At 36.2% G+C, this 16,535-nt stretch overlaps 1 protein-coding gene across 4 annotated transcripts in view; it reads right to left on the bottom strand.

The window, feature by feature from the left end:
- Positions 1-16,535, bottom strand: part of LCORL (ligand dependent nuclear receptor corepressor like) — a 67,469-nt gene that overhangs the window by 28,121 nt on the left and 22,813 nt on the right. For all 4 annotated transcript variants that reach the window (XM_015862622.3, XM_015862625.3, XM_015862621.3 and 1 more), the window contains exons 2-5: positions 16,326-16,391; positions 9,859-9,938; positions 9,492-9,621; positions 5,946-6,200 (exon numbers count right to left, since the gene is read on the bottom strand). In XM_015862622.3, coding sequence (XP_015718108.2) covers positions 5,946-6,200; positions 9,492-9,621; positions 9,859-9,938; positions 16,326-16,391 — 531 coding nt within the window. The remainder of the gene's footprint in view (positions 1-5,945; positions 6,201-9,491; positions 9,622-9,858; positions 9,939-16,325; positions 16,392-16,535) is intronic.

Below are 16,535 nucleotides of genomic sequence, written 5' to 3'. Positions count from 1 at the left end.
ATTTTAGTCCACCTAAAACAGATTTTGACTGTTCTTGCCAAACAATCTTATGTTGGAAAAAACAGTTAAGAGAAAAATTAGCATTGTAGAAGAGGGGAAAGAATATTTATAAATATGCTACTTTTCAAGATGTCCCTTTTCTCCTAAACTGGTGCTCTTCAAAGTCTTCCTTAAACCCTAAGGATGGTTAAGGAAGCACTAGTTAATGCTAAATCAAGCTTTCTGAAGCAGAAATATTTCAGAAGGAAAAGCCAATTAAAATCACAACAGAAATATTCTGCAGGGACTATCCAGCCTACCCAGCTGAAAAATATTCCCAAGTCCTGTGCAACAGAGAGATCTCATCTGTCATGCACTGTTAGTGACACAAACTATGTCAGCCTTTGTTTGTAGGTTTGCTTTCACAATTTCTACCTGCAGTTAATTGATAGTAACAGGCACCACAACATAAAATGCTTAAGAGATCACTGGACAAAGTCACTAGAAAAAATACAACAGAAAGCTACCTCAAAGTTCACAACTCACCAGGTTGGAAAGAGCTAATCATTAGATCACTATCACCTGACTACTAAGAATAAAAGAGCACCAAGTATAGATTAAAATCAAAACAAACAGCAAAATGAAAACATGTTCTGAGATACACTGCTGAAAAAAACAAATGAACTTGTAACTGAAATAGAATCTTTTGCTACAGACTTCAGAATATCAAGATAACAAATCTGGATGGCTCTATCTAATCAACACACAGAGGAACTGAAGTTAACAAGATTCTTAGGGAAAAACATCAAAGGTTCTGGAAAGATTTCATGACAAAATCTGAACAGATCATATCATTGTTATCTCCTGCTTTTCCTAAGTGCCACTGACAACGGAAGCCCTCAGTAAGCTGTGGAAATGACTAAAATGAGCACAGTTACTGAAAATATACTGCTATAGAAAAAAAAAAAAAAAATTAGATACATTTTGGGCCTCTAAAAGGTAAGCAGAACTGAATAATCATTTTGGGTTCAAGACAGCTGAATGTCCAACACAGAAAATGCTGTAATTAAATCCATGTATGGTAATTCTCTAAACACGATGGTCTATCGAAAGGTGATCCTCAGCAAGAAGAGTGAAAGAGAAATAAAGGTTTCATATACACACAAACTGATTGAGTTCAGCAAGATTATTCTCTCAGCTTAACAAAATTTTTTGTGATGTTATGTTCACACATACTCTAGTGATTTTATGCACATTATCTCCTGCATGACAAACAGGAATCTGTTCGAAAAGCAGTGCCCCTTGAGATTATGCTTCTTTCCTAGTACGTTACTGCAAACACAAAAAAGACGCAACTCACCCTTCAGCTATCACACTAATATAAAGCCCAAATCACAATTTTCTAGTATTAAAGAACAAAAACTATATTGTACAGGTGAACAGTGAACCCTGAAAACCTAAATTACTCACAAGGTAGGAACAGTGCCTTTTAAACCAAAACAGCTTTTTCTATGATTTCTGCATTTTCTATTATTTCTATTGAATCGCTCAAACCAGACAATTTAGACAAGAATTCTGGACAGGAAGAGAATGACATCAGAACCAGAAAAAACTATATAAGGTGATTCAAATAAGATCTATAGAATTACTTCCACTCTTTAGCTAAAAACATGACAATTACAAAGACAGTCCTCATAAACAAATATAGTGAAGAAATAGATAATACAGACAAATTGTTACAAGTTTTTCAGGTCTGATCCTCATGGCATTCCAATGAAATTCTTCATGATGTAAATCAAATGATTTTGAACTTCAAAGAAATGGCTTTAGCACTGCCTTGTTGTCTCAGCACCACAACACCAGGTACATAAATACTAAGGTATCGTAGGCTTCTTCAAAACAAACAGGACCACAATAACTTGAGCCTCTTCCAAACTAGTGAAGTTAAGAAAAACAAAAAAATAGGCCTGCATTGGATACCCTTGATATTCTACCATACATATTTCAGTACTCATTCCAGCAAATATCTGATATTCTGGGTTTCAGGAAATCTCTCACTGGTTATCTACCTAAAGTCAAGATGATCTAATGTACTCAGTCCTCTAAATCCATACACATAACTCTACTTCTAGCACAGGAGAACATATCAGCCTGGCCACCACCTGCACTGCATGCTTCTCTTACTGTTCCAGCAGCTGCCAGACCTCAGAGAGCTCTCGTTCTGACTACTGTCTTCATAACCTGGCCTTGGTTCTGCTTGCTGGGAAGCTGTGTAAGACCTTTTTTTGTATGCACTGATACTGCCTATCTCTAAAACCTTTTGTCACTCCAGTTCCCCGTTACTGTGCAATTGAACCCCCTTGTATTTTTTGCTGTTGTTGTTGTTGTTTGTTTTTCTTTCCTACTAATAAGCTTCAGAAAACTGTAAGATACCAAACAACTTTTATTAATTTTTAACAACTACTTTGACTAGCCAACTTTTACCAACTTGATACATGATTTTATAAAGCAAAACACTGGTATGTGGAAAGTATACGACTACATATGTTGTGTATATGGCAAAGTGGTGGTAGCAGTGGGGCTGAATTGCAGGGGTAACCACTGTGAGGAGAGATCAGGGGCTACGTTCAGACACTGCTGATTGCAGTCAGCTCCAACTAATTCACTGCAGGGCACAGCAGAGCCCAATGTAGCTGGTGACTCCCCATGGCAAAACAAATTTAAGAAAGGACAAAAAACATGAGAGAAAAAGAAAGAGGGAACAAGGAGGATTAGAAACAGTAAAGGGAGCCTCATCTGCAGAGGAAAAAATGAGAAAGGAGAAACTACATAGAGAAACCCCTATGTACTGATCATGAATCCCATTCCCTGTTTTTTGAACAGTGCATTAAAATAATAAAGATAACACCATCATCTTCTTAAGTGTTTGGAATTGCTGCAATAAGATTGAATGTAGCAATCAAGGAGCCATTGTGTGACCCCAGCTACCATGCTGAGTTGAATGCAGGCTTCCAAGAGATTTGAAATTAAATACTTCTCAAAAATTAAGAATTATTTCCAAATTCTGGGTTGCTTTTCAAAAATATTGTTTTGCTATAAATTTTGGTCATTTCACACACACAGTGGTAACCTGGATAATAAAAAAGCTGTTAAATATAATAATTATATATTATTATTATTATAATTATTATATATTATATTATATAATAATAAAAAATAGCAAGAATGATACAATTATGGGATAGCTTTAAACACTTCAGTCAAGCAAAATGTCACTCATTGCCAGCTACCTTCTCCTAGAATTAGTAGTAAAGAGAAGACAATCTATATTATTTAGTGGCAATTTTAACCTATAATGGATGAATTATATGAGGAAGTTAATGCAAATTGTACTTATATTATTTGTTGTCATTCTGACATACAATCATTAAACAATCTGGCTTCTTAGATTATGTGCATTTTGAGGGTTGTGAGGTGCTGTAATAGGTTGCACAGATAGGCTGTGAATGCCCCATTCCTGGAGGTGTTCAAGGCCAGGCTGGATGGGCCCTGGGCAATCTGGTACAGTGCTTCATCTAGCAGTCAGAAAACCTGCCTGTAGCAGGGGGGTTGGAACTAGATGATCTTTGAGGTTCCTTTTAACACAAATTTTTCAACATACTTGTATAGCTTATATTTTTGCCTCTTGTAAGTCACAGTAGAGTTACTTAGCAGCTTGAGGGTGATCAACTCTCCCTTATCTATCAAGGGAAAGAAATTTCTGTATTAATATGGCTGCTGCTGGAACATACTCCCTAAAAAGCTCAGCACCGTGACTGCACAAGGAAATATTAAGTTGCTGCAATATATTTCAAGACTGCTCCTCATTACACATTTTATTTATTTATTTACTTTTATCACAGGCTTCATTCAGAGGACAAGGAATAAAACAAAAACACACAAATACCCTATTTTCATTAGGTACAATACAGGCAAAATAAATTTTCTTTTGTGATACAGGGTATTCTTTTTGAGTCCTGGGCATCCTTAGAATTACACAGATTATAACAAAGAGTAAGACATATGCACATCTGTAGACGGTTACTTTACTGTCTGTCAGTTATAAGCAAGTCTGCCTGGTTAGTTACCATCTAGACTGAAAGGCAATTAAAGCATCCTGTTAAATTATCACACTTCCACATATTGAAGAAAGCAGAGAATAACTCCACTACAAAATAGCTTAGAGGTACGTGGATGTCAGTGCTTAAAAACACGCAGTACTGAGCTTCAGAGCCAGGAGTGTGATGGGTTGACAGCTGCTCCATTATGGTTCTGTCCACATGCTGCGGGGAAATACCTGCAGCAGCATCTGGATCTCCACCTCACCCCTTCTTCTCTGACCCTGCTGTTTGTAGAGTTGTTTCTCATACCTCTGCCTGTCCAGTCTCTTAGATGTGTTTTCAGAGATGCTACAAACTCTGCTGTTGCACTCCCCTTTGGCCTATAGAGGGTCTGCTGCTGAAGTAGCTGGGATGGGGCAACACCTGGCATCATCTCAGAGGCAATCCCTAAAGTTCTCCCATTACTAAAAGTGCCTTCCCATTCTGTTACTGTCATTTCCTTCGGAAATTACAATAAGCAAACAAGAGTACCAAGAGTACCAAGAGTACCAATAAGGTAAGACAGTTCCAAACTAACATGCTTATAGAAAAATGGAAGTGCAATGCAGCTTCGATGGTAGATTAGATGGCTTAAAACATTTCTAGTTTCATTTTCACATTTCTTCTTGTTCCAGTAGCTTTAAACTTCATAGCAAGATCAACATCTATAAAGTTCTCCAAGCACATTGTCTGCCAAGCAACTATTTCCTTCAGCCTCAGATGTTCTGCTTGAAGATACATCATTCTAAACACTCTGAAGATACATTTTTTCTGGATTCATCTGCACAAGGGAAATTAGTGTCTAAATCCAAAGGTGAGCTAGCCTCTGCTAACCACACAGAATCAATGCAGGAATTCTGCCATTTTTTAAAGGTTCTACAGTCAAAGAGAAAGGATGCTTAAATTTCATCCAGACTAGGCACATTCAGCAATGTCCATGTCAAAAACTTTTATTTCTTTAAACAATATTCCATCTAATTGAAGACTGTACACACACGCAAAACCTTAATTCTGCAATTCTATCCTCACTTAACTTACAGTATATTATATGACACATGGGTTCACTTTACTCTGTGGTCAGAAGTATAACTGGATTAACATGGAGCCTTGTATTCGTCAGAGACTAGCTGACTTTGCCAGTATTCTCAGTTGCACGTGACAGTCGCAACCCCCCCCCCCCGGCCCCAGAAAATACTGCTACTCCAAATCAAGTTCAAAGTCCAAAGCATTTCTGTGATTTCATTATCCATTTTGGATGACAATATTACTCAAGGCAAGAGAAGAGATTGCTTCCTATTTGTAAACGATAACGAGAAGCCTTATTTTTCTTTCTTTACCATCAACAATGTTGTACTGATCTGTTACAGAAAATTCCTTTCCATCATTCTAACCTGTCTGCTTAATTGGTGTCCAAGCTTTAAATGGTCAGAATGAACTCTGTTCTTGAAATTCTAGCATATTCTCTCTTTTCTCAGAAAATTCTTCAAACAAAATCTTAAGCTACTGTTAGCTGTGACAGCCACAAGTGAGACGACTAAGTGCTCTAAGGCTGAGAAATTCCTATGCCACACTTAAAGGCACACACTCCAAAACTAGGATATTTACCACCAAATACACAGTATGAAAAAACACTTCTATAATGACTTTTTATTTAATCAATTAAAATATTTTCTTTCTTATGTGCTCATCACTAATCTGGAAAGTGAAAACTTTGTTTGGCACTAAATGTGCCAATACTTCTTTAAAAAAAACTTTATTTTTGAAGTAGAAGGATATAAGGAAGTAGTAAATGACATGAAAATACAGATAGACAGACAAGAGATTTACCTTGCTGAGTATTCTGTTCTTGAGTTCGATTCACAGTGAGGTCTAGAGGGCTATCCTGCTCTTCCTGAAGGGAGTTTTCCGTTTGGTTCATTTGGATACTTTTACATATCAGACTCGGTTCAAATGATGAACCATTTCTGTTCTCTTGAATTTTGCTACTTTTTGAAATGTACTCAATTGCAAACTGGCGGATCATTTTTTTCATTAATTCCTGAGCAACTAGGGGAATGTTAGGATCACAGTTCTGAGGAAGATCTAGGAGAGAAAAGAACAACAACACAAGCAATAGATGTATTAAGAAAAATGAAAATACTTTCCTTGAAAATAGCAATTCACATAAGCACAATGAATACATGCAATGAGTTCACATATGCAACTAAGAAGCCTAACAAGTTCTTCTTAGAAGTATTCCTTACTGGTCACTTGGAATAGCATGTCTGGCAGGCATCAGTAACACAGTATGATTATACTGAGAAGTTACTTTCAAAGAACAACTAAAAATATATGTATTTAAAAAATGCAATTCTACAAATTAGTTTTTATATCACACAGAACTTTTCAGATGCTGATCATAAAGAGTTATTTCATGTCCTTATTAGATAACATCCCTATTGTAGATTCAAGGTTGCAATGTCAAAACTGATATAATGCAACTTGAAAGTTCTCATATAAGTTGTAATATTACAAGCAATTGAGTTTTAAAATAACCTTCCTACATCATTTTCCAAGTGCTAACAAATAACTTGGGAGAGAAAAACATTTTTTTCTACTCTAAACCATATATAAACTGTGTGCAAATGTATTCACGTAGCAGTCCCACAGAAAGAAAAGTGATTCAGATTTATTCTAAACACCAGGAAAGTATTGCAAAGCATTACAAATACATGTATTTGGTCTGCCTGACACAGAAAATTGTTCCAAGATGAGTCCTGCCAATGGCTTTTGGTCTGCTTTCACAAGGTAAGGTGGAGCTCCTCCATTTTCAAAGACCGAGTATATGTTAGACAATTCATTTTCAAGAGACCATATGCCAGATATGAATCACAAAAGTCTGCTTTTGGTTGAAGGCCTATATTCTGACACTCCTTCATCCAAAACTCTACCAAAATTTATAAAACTTAACAGGAGTTTCAGGAAATTCTAAGTGCTGGAGAACATGTACAAGAAATCTTTCCCAATCATAACACCTAGACACAGGTGTTCTTTATTTATTGGTATTTTCCTGATTCCTGCATAATGAATCCACTAAATGTTCAAGTGGCATTTGGTTTTCATGAGAATTAATCATTATCTGGGAACAAGAGCAACTGCCTAACGCCGTAATTCCACTGTCAAGTGGAGAATATTACTGATCAACAGCTTAAAATAAACACACAAAAAAACCCCCAAAAAGTACAAACTGAAAGCAGGTAAAGACCTGCAATTTTAAGTTTGCAGTGTTAAAGCTTCACTATGCTTCACTTCGCTACAATCTTTTAATTAATCATACAATATTTGAAAATGCAATTTAATGTATTTTGGGAGAAGTAGACCTCTGAGCTTAAGTCTCACTAGCAAATATTTTTTAATTTTTATCAGCAGATGGCACCAGATATACTTTTTATGAACAAAAAGTTTTATTTTAAGATGTTTTTAACAGGAGTCATGATTATAGCTACTTTGAAGTTTTAAATCTATATGTGTCTATACCTTCTGATAAGACAAATGGGTAGGACAAAGGGGAATGGCTTTACACTAAAAGATGTGAACTTCAGGCTAGATGTTAGGAAAAAATTTTTTACTCAGAGGATCACAAGGCACTGGAACATGCTGTCCAGGGTAGCTGTGGATACCTTGTCCTTAAAGGCATTCAAGGTCAAGATGGATGGGGCCCTGTGCATGCATAATGGGTGGCAACCTTGCCCACAGCAAGGAGGTTGGAGGCAGATGATATCTAAGGGCTCTTCCAAGCTAAGCCATTCTATGATTCTACATTTGCTTAAGCTTCCGTTTTTCAGACAGAAATTCCACTGATTGCATGTGCACATACAAATACGCAGCAGAAGAGTTTCTAAGAAGCTGGAGTAAAAGGTAGCTCTGATATCCTATCTAGCTCCCATCAGAACTTCATAGACCTTCCCAAAATAAAATACAGGGGAAGACTAAGTAACACATTTGTGTTATAGACTAGTAATTTGTTTTTGATTTTGTCAAGATTCTAGCCAGAATACAAGTGAAGGCAGTAACAAAGATGATATGCAGTTATGACTAATTGTAGTGATTTTGATTCAAAGCTCACATTTAGGATTAAAGCTTCCTCAGTTAATGTTCTTTAAATAACTTGTAGACTAGATGTGATCATCTCTCTGTACTCATCTCTGATAAGGCTACACCTCAAGTACTGTCTTCAGTTTTGGGCTACTCAGTACAAGAAAGGCATTGATACCCTGCAGCACATCCAGAGAAGGGCAACAAAGCTGGTGAGAGGTCTTATGAGGAGCAGCTGAGGGAACTGGTACTGTTTAGCCTGAAGAAGAGAAGGTTTAAGGGAGACTTTTACTGCTGTCTACAACAACCTGATAGGAGGCTGTAGTGAAGTGGGGGTTGGTCTCCCAGGTAGCTAGAGACAGGATAAGAGGTAACAGCCTTAAGCTAAGCTAGGCTGGCTCAAGTTGGATATTAGGAAAAATTTCATTGGAAAACGATGCCCAAGGAAGTGGTAGAGTCACAGCGCCAGGAGGTTTTCAAGAAAAGGGGATATGTGGCACTTAAGGATGAGTTTAGTGGGTGGAGTAGTGATGGGTGAGCATTTGGACTAGATGATTTTAGAGGTCTTCTAATACTTTTAATACTCACCTATTTTGGCATTCAAGTACACCTACTATACCCCCAATAAAACCATGTAAAGTGCATGATGAGTAAACCTGCAGTCACATTTCTTACACAGAAGATTTGGGAAGAAAATGAGTATTTCTACTTCTCTCAATAGTGACTAGCTTACTGGAAAGTAATCTACATGAAACAGCTTTTAGTTGCTCACTTTCCAGCTGCCAAAGGATGAGAGCAGATAAGGAACTAAAGAGTTTCTAAACATTGTTTCAGCATTAAATTTCAAACACAAAATTGAACGTATTGAAAGCTGCAACTCAGAAGAAGAACCCAAGTACTATTTTGTAATTCATAGAACACATTTCCTCACTTAAAAGAGTTTTCCTGCTGTGAAGCGAAAGCAATTTAGGCATAGAAAATGTTTTAGTACATAAGAATTCTGGAGAAGAGCATCAGAGTTAGCATGGAAAGAAATAATTAGTTCATAGAGAAGAAAGATAATGAACACAGATCCAGGAGAAAAACAGATGCAGCAAGACTAAAAACAATGGCAAGCTGGAAGAGAAGTAGTGCTTGATTTGCTGACATTAAGTAAAGACTAGGGGAAAATAAAGAACAAAGAGAAACAGTGCTCAGTACATTAAAAAAAAAAAGTACTTCAGAATCAAAGTCAAACATAATTACTCAATTTTTCTAGATTCAAGTTATATCTAAATAGAAAATACATGCTTTCATTACCTTTCTTTCGAAAGAGTGCATTTAGATAGTTTTCTGCTTGGCATTCAATCTTATCAGTGTTGGACTGGCCCTGAGATGAAAGTTCCTCTGTAGGCGTTGACTGTGAAGAACCGATAACAGATGCACGATCCTAGAAGGCAGATGAAAATTATGAAGTCTTCCAGAAGTTGGTCTATTGATAGTACAACATATAATTAAGTTACTGAGCTTATGAAATAAGAAACCACTAAAAATAATTTTATTTCCCAGCACAGCTAAACTATCTTGAGTCAAAATGCATTAAGTTATTTGCAAAATTCAGTTCTCTGATTCCTATTCTTATATTGAAAGTTAGGTGGGGAGTCATACTTAGTATGTTCATACTTACACTGACTGTTTCTTTGTGTAAATTACAAAAGGAACATTTCTCATCCATAGACCAGTCAGTTAGCTCTTCTGGCTCACAGTCTTAAAAGAAGGAAAAAAAACAACTAGATGTTTTAAACAAGTAAAAATGGATTCAGAGAACAAAATACACATCCAACAATTGTCTTAAGTTTCTTTGTGACCAAGTGCACGTTCATTGGTAAAATGTAGTTAATAGTACTCAGTTCTTTGGATATTTTTGAAGTCTAGCCTAGCTTACATGGTCTATTATTCAAATCACATCTCTTAAAATGAAAGGTACATAAGGTTGCTCTGAAAGTAATGCCTCCTATTTACTTGCATGGAAACTACAACAGATACAAAGAGCACAATAACAATATTTGATAGAGCATATTCTCAGCCCCCAGTTTTCAAAATAGTCACCACCATTAGCTATGCATTTTTACCAGTGATGATCAAGAACCTTCATGGCACACTCATAAAAGTTTGCACCAGTGAAGGTGACCCATTGTCACCACTGCTGAAACGCACCACCCATCACCTCACTGTACTCATATCCACTGTTTGGTCTCCATCGATGTTCAGCAAGCATTGATGGATGTCAATGGGTGCCATTTTTTCCACACAGATGAATTCAATTACACACCTTTGCTTCATGGACACTTCTGTGTCAGATACCATTCTGTCAGACTGCCTCGCTGCTGTTATCTGTTGCACAGCAACAACATTTAATGGAATATTGGAAGGAACACACAATTTCTACAAAGCCATGTATTTCTGCCACCATGCACCTGACACAGTGGGGCAACATAGTAAAATAGGAGGCATTACTTTCAGAACACCCTTCATGAATTCATATTTCAGTTGTACTGCAGTTATACAGGTACTTGAGTACAGTCAATTAAGCTCTGAATCCCAGTCTAATTATTTTTAATGAAAGCCTGCAAATCTTTGTCAAACTACGGTAGAAATTAGGATAGATCCATCACCATTTGAGCAGTGTGTACTGTATTGAAATATACTTTATCCTGTGTCACCACTACAAATAAATCAAAACCCTACACTCATTTGAAATGCTTTGTTTATTCTGATACAAACATAAATAACATATCTTATCAGAAGACTTACCCTGCTCTTGAGCAAATACAGGACTTAAACAGAGCTGAATGGAAACGCACCACCTATTTTCTTTAATTGTGTTACTAAACTCCATTTCAAGTTAGCTTTCCATCACAAATCACCAAGCACTAATGATTTTCCAAAATCGACTCTTCTACAAATCTTCCAATTTCTTGTTTAAATTTACTCATAGCAATTTCTTCCAGTATGATTTTGTGGCAACATTGTTCTTATATTCAAACAGTTATCTCTCATGAGTATTTAGCATCTTAACATACTTACACATAATACCATCATCCCCCCCCCCCCCCTTACACTTCATTTTGCTAGGCTAATCCAATCTACTTTGGTCTTCGCTCAAGGGACTCAGCCCCATTTTCTCTGCATCGTTGCTACTTGGTCTCCTGTTTCCTGAGCACAGGTGGGTGACCAAGTTCTCAAGATAATGCTTTTTCTTTACATTTACAACAGCCTTTTTTACAGCATCCTGGATGCGCATAAATCTTGATCATAGCTACATCATTTTGAAAGGTGAATATATTAATTTAACTAGAACAAGGTCTTCCACCCATGCCAGTCATTTCCACTTTATGTGCTTACAGCTTAAAAATATACTTGCTTTCCTTATGAACTACTTCCTTTCCTTTCCTTTTTTTAAATTTTTTTAAATTTTTTTTTAATACATCACTGAATTACAACCACAGTCCACTTAGGGCGGTTCTTGAGATATCTACTTTCCATGTGAAATGTTGTGGTGGATTGACCCAGGCTGGCTGCCAGAACCCCTAAGCCATCACTCTCATCTCCCCTCCTCAGCAGGGTAGACCAAGACGGAAGAATTCCTGGATCACGATTAAAAAACTCATGGGTCTACATTAATGCAGGGAGATCACTTACCAAGTACTGTCACAGGCAAAAGACTCAACTTGGAGAAAGTAAATTTAATTTTTTGCCATTCCAAACAGATTTCCATAATACAAAAAAAAAAAGGCAAAACCAAACACCTTCCCCCACCATCTTTACAGTCAGTCCTTCATTCCTGACTTTTATCTCCTCCCCAGCTACAAACAGGTCAGGAAGATATTGGATCTTGAAGTCACTATCCATTCATAAGAACTCTCTGCTCCTTCTTCCTCCTCCCATTTTCCCTGTTTTCAGCATCATTCCCACAGGCTACAAGCCTTCATCTTCCAGTGTGGACTGTTCTTAACGATGGCAGCTCAAGAAACGCTCTAGTTTAGGGCCTCAGCACAGGGGCTCAGTCCTTCAGAATAAGACTGCTCCAGCATGGGTTCCCCATGGGCCAAAGTCTCTTCCAGAAAAACGGCTCCTGGGTGGGCTCTCCAAGGCCTGTAGTTTCTTCCAGGGCACATCCCTCTGCTGTAGCGTAAGGCCTTCCTTGGACTAAAGCACAGATATCATCTTCTCTGGCATGGTTTTCCAAGTGCTCCAGGTGATACCCTCCATAGACTACTGCAGGGGAATCTCTGCCCCAATACCTGGAGCACCTCCTCTTTCTCCTTCTCTGACAAGACCATTTCTCATGCTCCTTCTCCCCACTCACATTCCTCTCATGAATGTTGTGCAGCTTTGTTGGTGGTGGTTTTGTTTTCATTTTCTTCTGTTAACTCTCCCAAATACCTTATCACAGAGGCACCAGCAGAAATAAAATTAACCCGAAAGAAAATGAGGCTCCTAGGTTGACAGGTTGGAGAATTGATCATCATTAATAAAAAAAGACAGAATATTTCTGACTGTACAGTAGGAACAACATTAACCTCAGCACTCCTGACAGGTAGAGCCATTCATTCAGTACATCTACATATATAAAACTAATGCACGCTACACTTTCATTAACAAATTCATCTTTTCAAAGTCATACTTGAAACCACAACAGAATGACTTATGAACACTGAGATGGTAAGTGTAACTCCAGGTAAGGCTTCATATTTATCAGACAGGATATTTTAAAGTTTCACTGTTAAAAGTCTAACTAGAGAACAATCCCTGTGTATCAGCAAACAAGCAAGACCTGAGAAGCATCAGCTCTGCAAGACACTAAATTTATGCAAAAAAAAAAAAAAAAGACTAACTCAAATGTATCAGGAATCCAGTGAGCTAAATAAAAATGCCAACATAATAAAAAGTAAAAAATATATAGGTAATGGATCAATACTGAGCTCTTCTAATACAAATATTCTGAAATTGAGTAAAAAAGATGAGAACATCTCTTATAACTTTTAAAGAGTGGTTAAAAACCATAGTACTGATGAAAAGAGAAAGGCTAAAAGCTCCGTTAGGGACTGTCCCAAAACCTCAAACTATATATTAAAAAAAAAAATAATGTGAGAAATAAAGGGAAGAAAGAGGCTCTTTGCAGTAACAAAATTATTACAAACTGTCTTCCTAGATGTCTTCCTTCAGATCTTCATCTTATTGCAGGGTTTTTCAGCAGTGGCAAAGCAATGTAAAATAAGCTCATGCGCACTCACGTTGCCTCTTCTGGCTCAGTAAAATGAAGAAAACAAAAAACAAACCAAAATACTACTCATGTTTTCCTTTACGTGTAGTCTGTGGTTAACGATACATCAGTTACAGACCTACGCTCAAGGCAACTGACTTCATATATTGCAAATGCCCTTTGAAAGATACCCTCAAAAATGTCTTATTCCTCACCTCAGACCAGTGATTTTCCAAGAGGAAAAAACAATAACAGATTACATGTGAATGTAATTAGCAGAAGATAGGTATAAGCAAACAGGAAGGAAGACCTAATGCCAAGATATGAATATTAATAATTCATGCAAATACAAGTCCTACATGTATAATGTGAAAGGTTTTTAGGATAATCAAGAAAATCTTTCCCTCTTCAGGTAGATGCCTGTTATCACAAGTGGCTACTTAATTAGCCTCGATGCTTAGTTTCTAAGGTTTACATGGTATTTTCTTAAAAAAGTAAGAAAAACAGACGAGTAAAACTGAAATCTACATCCGAATTTGCCATTGTAATTTATTTATTTAACCCTCAAGAAGCTTTGATTACAATAATTTAATCTGTATATCAAATACTATTTCAAGATGCATCTAAGGAGGAGTTACATAAGCTAATACACTCACATTACATTTGATGCATATTACTGTTACAAAAACACATAAAAATAGCAATGTAGAGAAAAACCTATACGCTGCTCAGCTGCAATATTTCAACAGATTCTCATATATTTTCAGGTTAGAAAGACATTTGATTTCTTAAGCTTCATTCAAAGAAACATACACTCCTGGCAGTGATGCATAATTCTGCATGTATACAGTACTGGTACAGTGCTCATGACAAACAAAATGGACAACTTATAGGATGTAGTGACTTAGGAATGTTGCCGAGAGCCCAAAAACATGCATTCTGTTCTTTATACCAACCATATTTTTAAACTAAGGGAAATTTAGTTTGTCTCAGTTTCTTTAGTTACAAAATGGAAAAACTACATTTGAATAATAAAAGGGGAAGATCTATTGTCAATCTTACACAAGAATGCTGCACTGGTCTTTACAATGCAGTTCTGATGACAATTTAGAAACAGACCAGCATTGTATAAGGTCAACGTCTACCATATTTATAGAGCACAGCAATCTCTTTCAGTCTGTTATAGTATTCATATATGTGAAAAATTAATAAAAATGAATAAGGAGGGCACCCTATCGTCATCCATCCCTTCTGCAGTTGCTTCAGAACTGAAAACAGCTTTACAGGTGCATCAGACATATCGAAAAAGGCTTTAACTGTCCAAAAAAAACCACCAAAAATATTACTGACAAATGAGGGGAACTGGGGGAATAACTTTCAGCAGATTATACTTTAGATGAACATAAAATTTATCTGCAGGACAAAAAAAAAAGTAAACCAAAGATCCTACGTAAACAATGGACACCACAAATCACCTTAAGTAGAAGGTTACAAGAAATCTTCAACTGCATGAGATAAATAAGCTATAGCATTTCCCATAAGAAGTGAAGCAACAGACATGAAGCAACTCTAAAGCAGTAATGTAACACTTTACAGTTGACTGCTGGGCTCTTTTAGCTCTTAAATATTCTGGTCGCTCATTTGATACTTTGTCTTCTTACGCAAAATCCCAAGATACCCTGAATTTTCTTTCAAATTGTAAATCCTTTAATGCAAGAAAATAATAAAGCTGATCAATATGATGCCTAACACATAAAAACACATTAGAATTAGAACCAGTTAAAAGATAATGCACACTAACATTGCCCTCTTTACTTCCTGGTGTAATGTACTTGTTTTTAACACAGTAGATGGAAGTACTAATCCAGAAAATAAGTTTTAGTCCAATTCTATACATGTAAGTGTTTTTAAGAGTCTGACTAGTGGCACGCCTAGCTTTAAAAATGACAGAAGATCATTCTTAAAATAGCAGTGAAATCATATTTCAGGTTCTCTCCCTTCCTTTATAACAGGGTTATGCATACGATACAGACCATGGCACTTATGCAGTACAAAGATGACAAAACCATAGCCATGTTAAAGTGATTGTTCCAACCCTGCTCTAAGCAAACACACACAGCATGTGACACTCCATCTCATGTGCTACCAGCATATAAATTAAAAACTTCCTAAATTACGTTATCAAACAATAAAACTGTAAGGAAATTAAATTGAACATTTTGAAAGCTTGGTAACAAAGGAAATTTTTTTTTTTTAAAACCATTGAAATTATTTTGACAATACATTTATTTCAAAATATCATCCTTGGCTTTTGTTAAAAACTGATGAATACTTAGATAAACACCTAGATGTTATTAACACTTAATTCAACAACACCAAGACACACGGAATAAAGAGAGGTCTTGCACAAAAAGAGTAGAAAATAAATACAAATATATACATATATATTATTTATTTATTTTTTAACATAAAAGATTAAACTTTGTGTAATAGAAAAAGCAAGCTAGCATTTATCATCTTCCCTTTTCCAATAAATGTTGGTAGGGAAGACAAGCTGTCCTAAAAACTGTCCAGAGAATGAAACCAAAGATGAAATACTCCAGAAAAGTAAAACTCTCATGAGAGCTACTCAGAAGAGCTTAACTAATCCAAAATTTAACTACATATCATGACCCGAGTATTATTTCAAACTGCATTTTTCCTCTGCACAGTACTGACACAAATGTGAAGAAAAATACATTAGAAAGAAAAACAACTGGAGATTTCTTGTTTTTTCTTTTTTCTTTTTTTTTTTAAAATAGAAGAATTAAATACATATTTTAGAGTACTCCTAGCTAAAAGAAAAACTTGCAAATAAAGATCATTGAACTAAAAACTGGCTCATTTACCTTCAAATAAACTGAGGTCTCTTCGTAGCCTTGGTCCATAAAGCCCTTCTAAAATACTTTCAAAACCTGGAAACAAACATTTAGAACAGTGAATCAAAGGTTTATTTCAGAAGTAAAGCAAATTTGAGAAAACAAGCATCAAATATTCTCAAATCCTCAGAACAATTTCAAAAATTATTACATTTATCATATAAATATTCCTGCTGCTAT

This window comes from Coturnix japonica, chromosome 4 (assembly GCF_054131305.1).
Source record: "Coturnix japonica strain WE chromosome 4, WE-NBRP24, whole genome shotgun sequence".
Taxonomy (NCBI): domain Eukaryota; kingdom Metazoa; phylum Chordata; class Aves; order Galliformes; family Phasianidae; genus Coturnix; species Coturnix japonica.
Note: the sequence above shows the minus strand (reverse complement) of the source record. Positions and strands in the feature narration are given on the sequence as shown.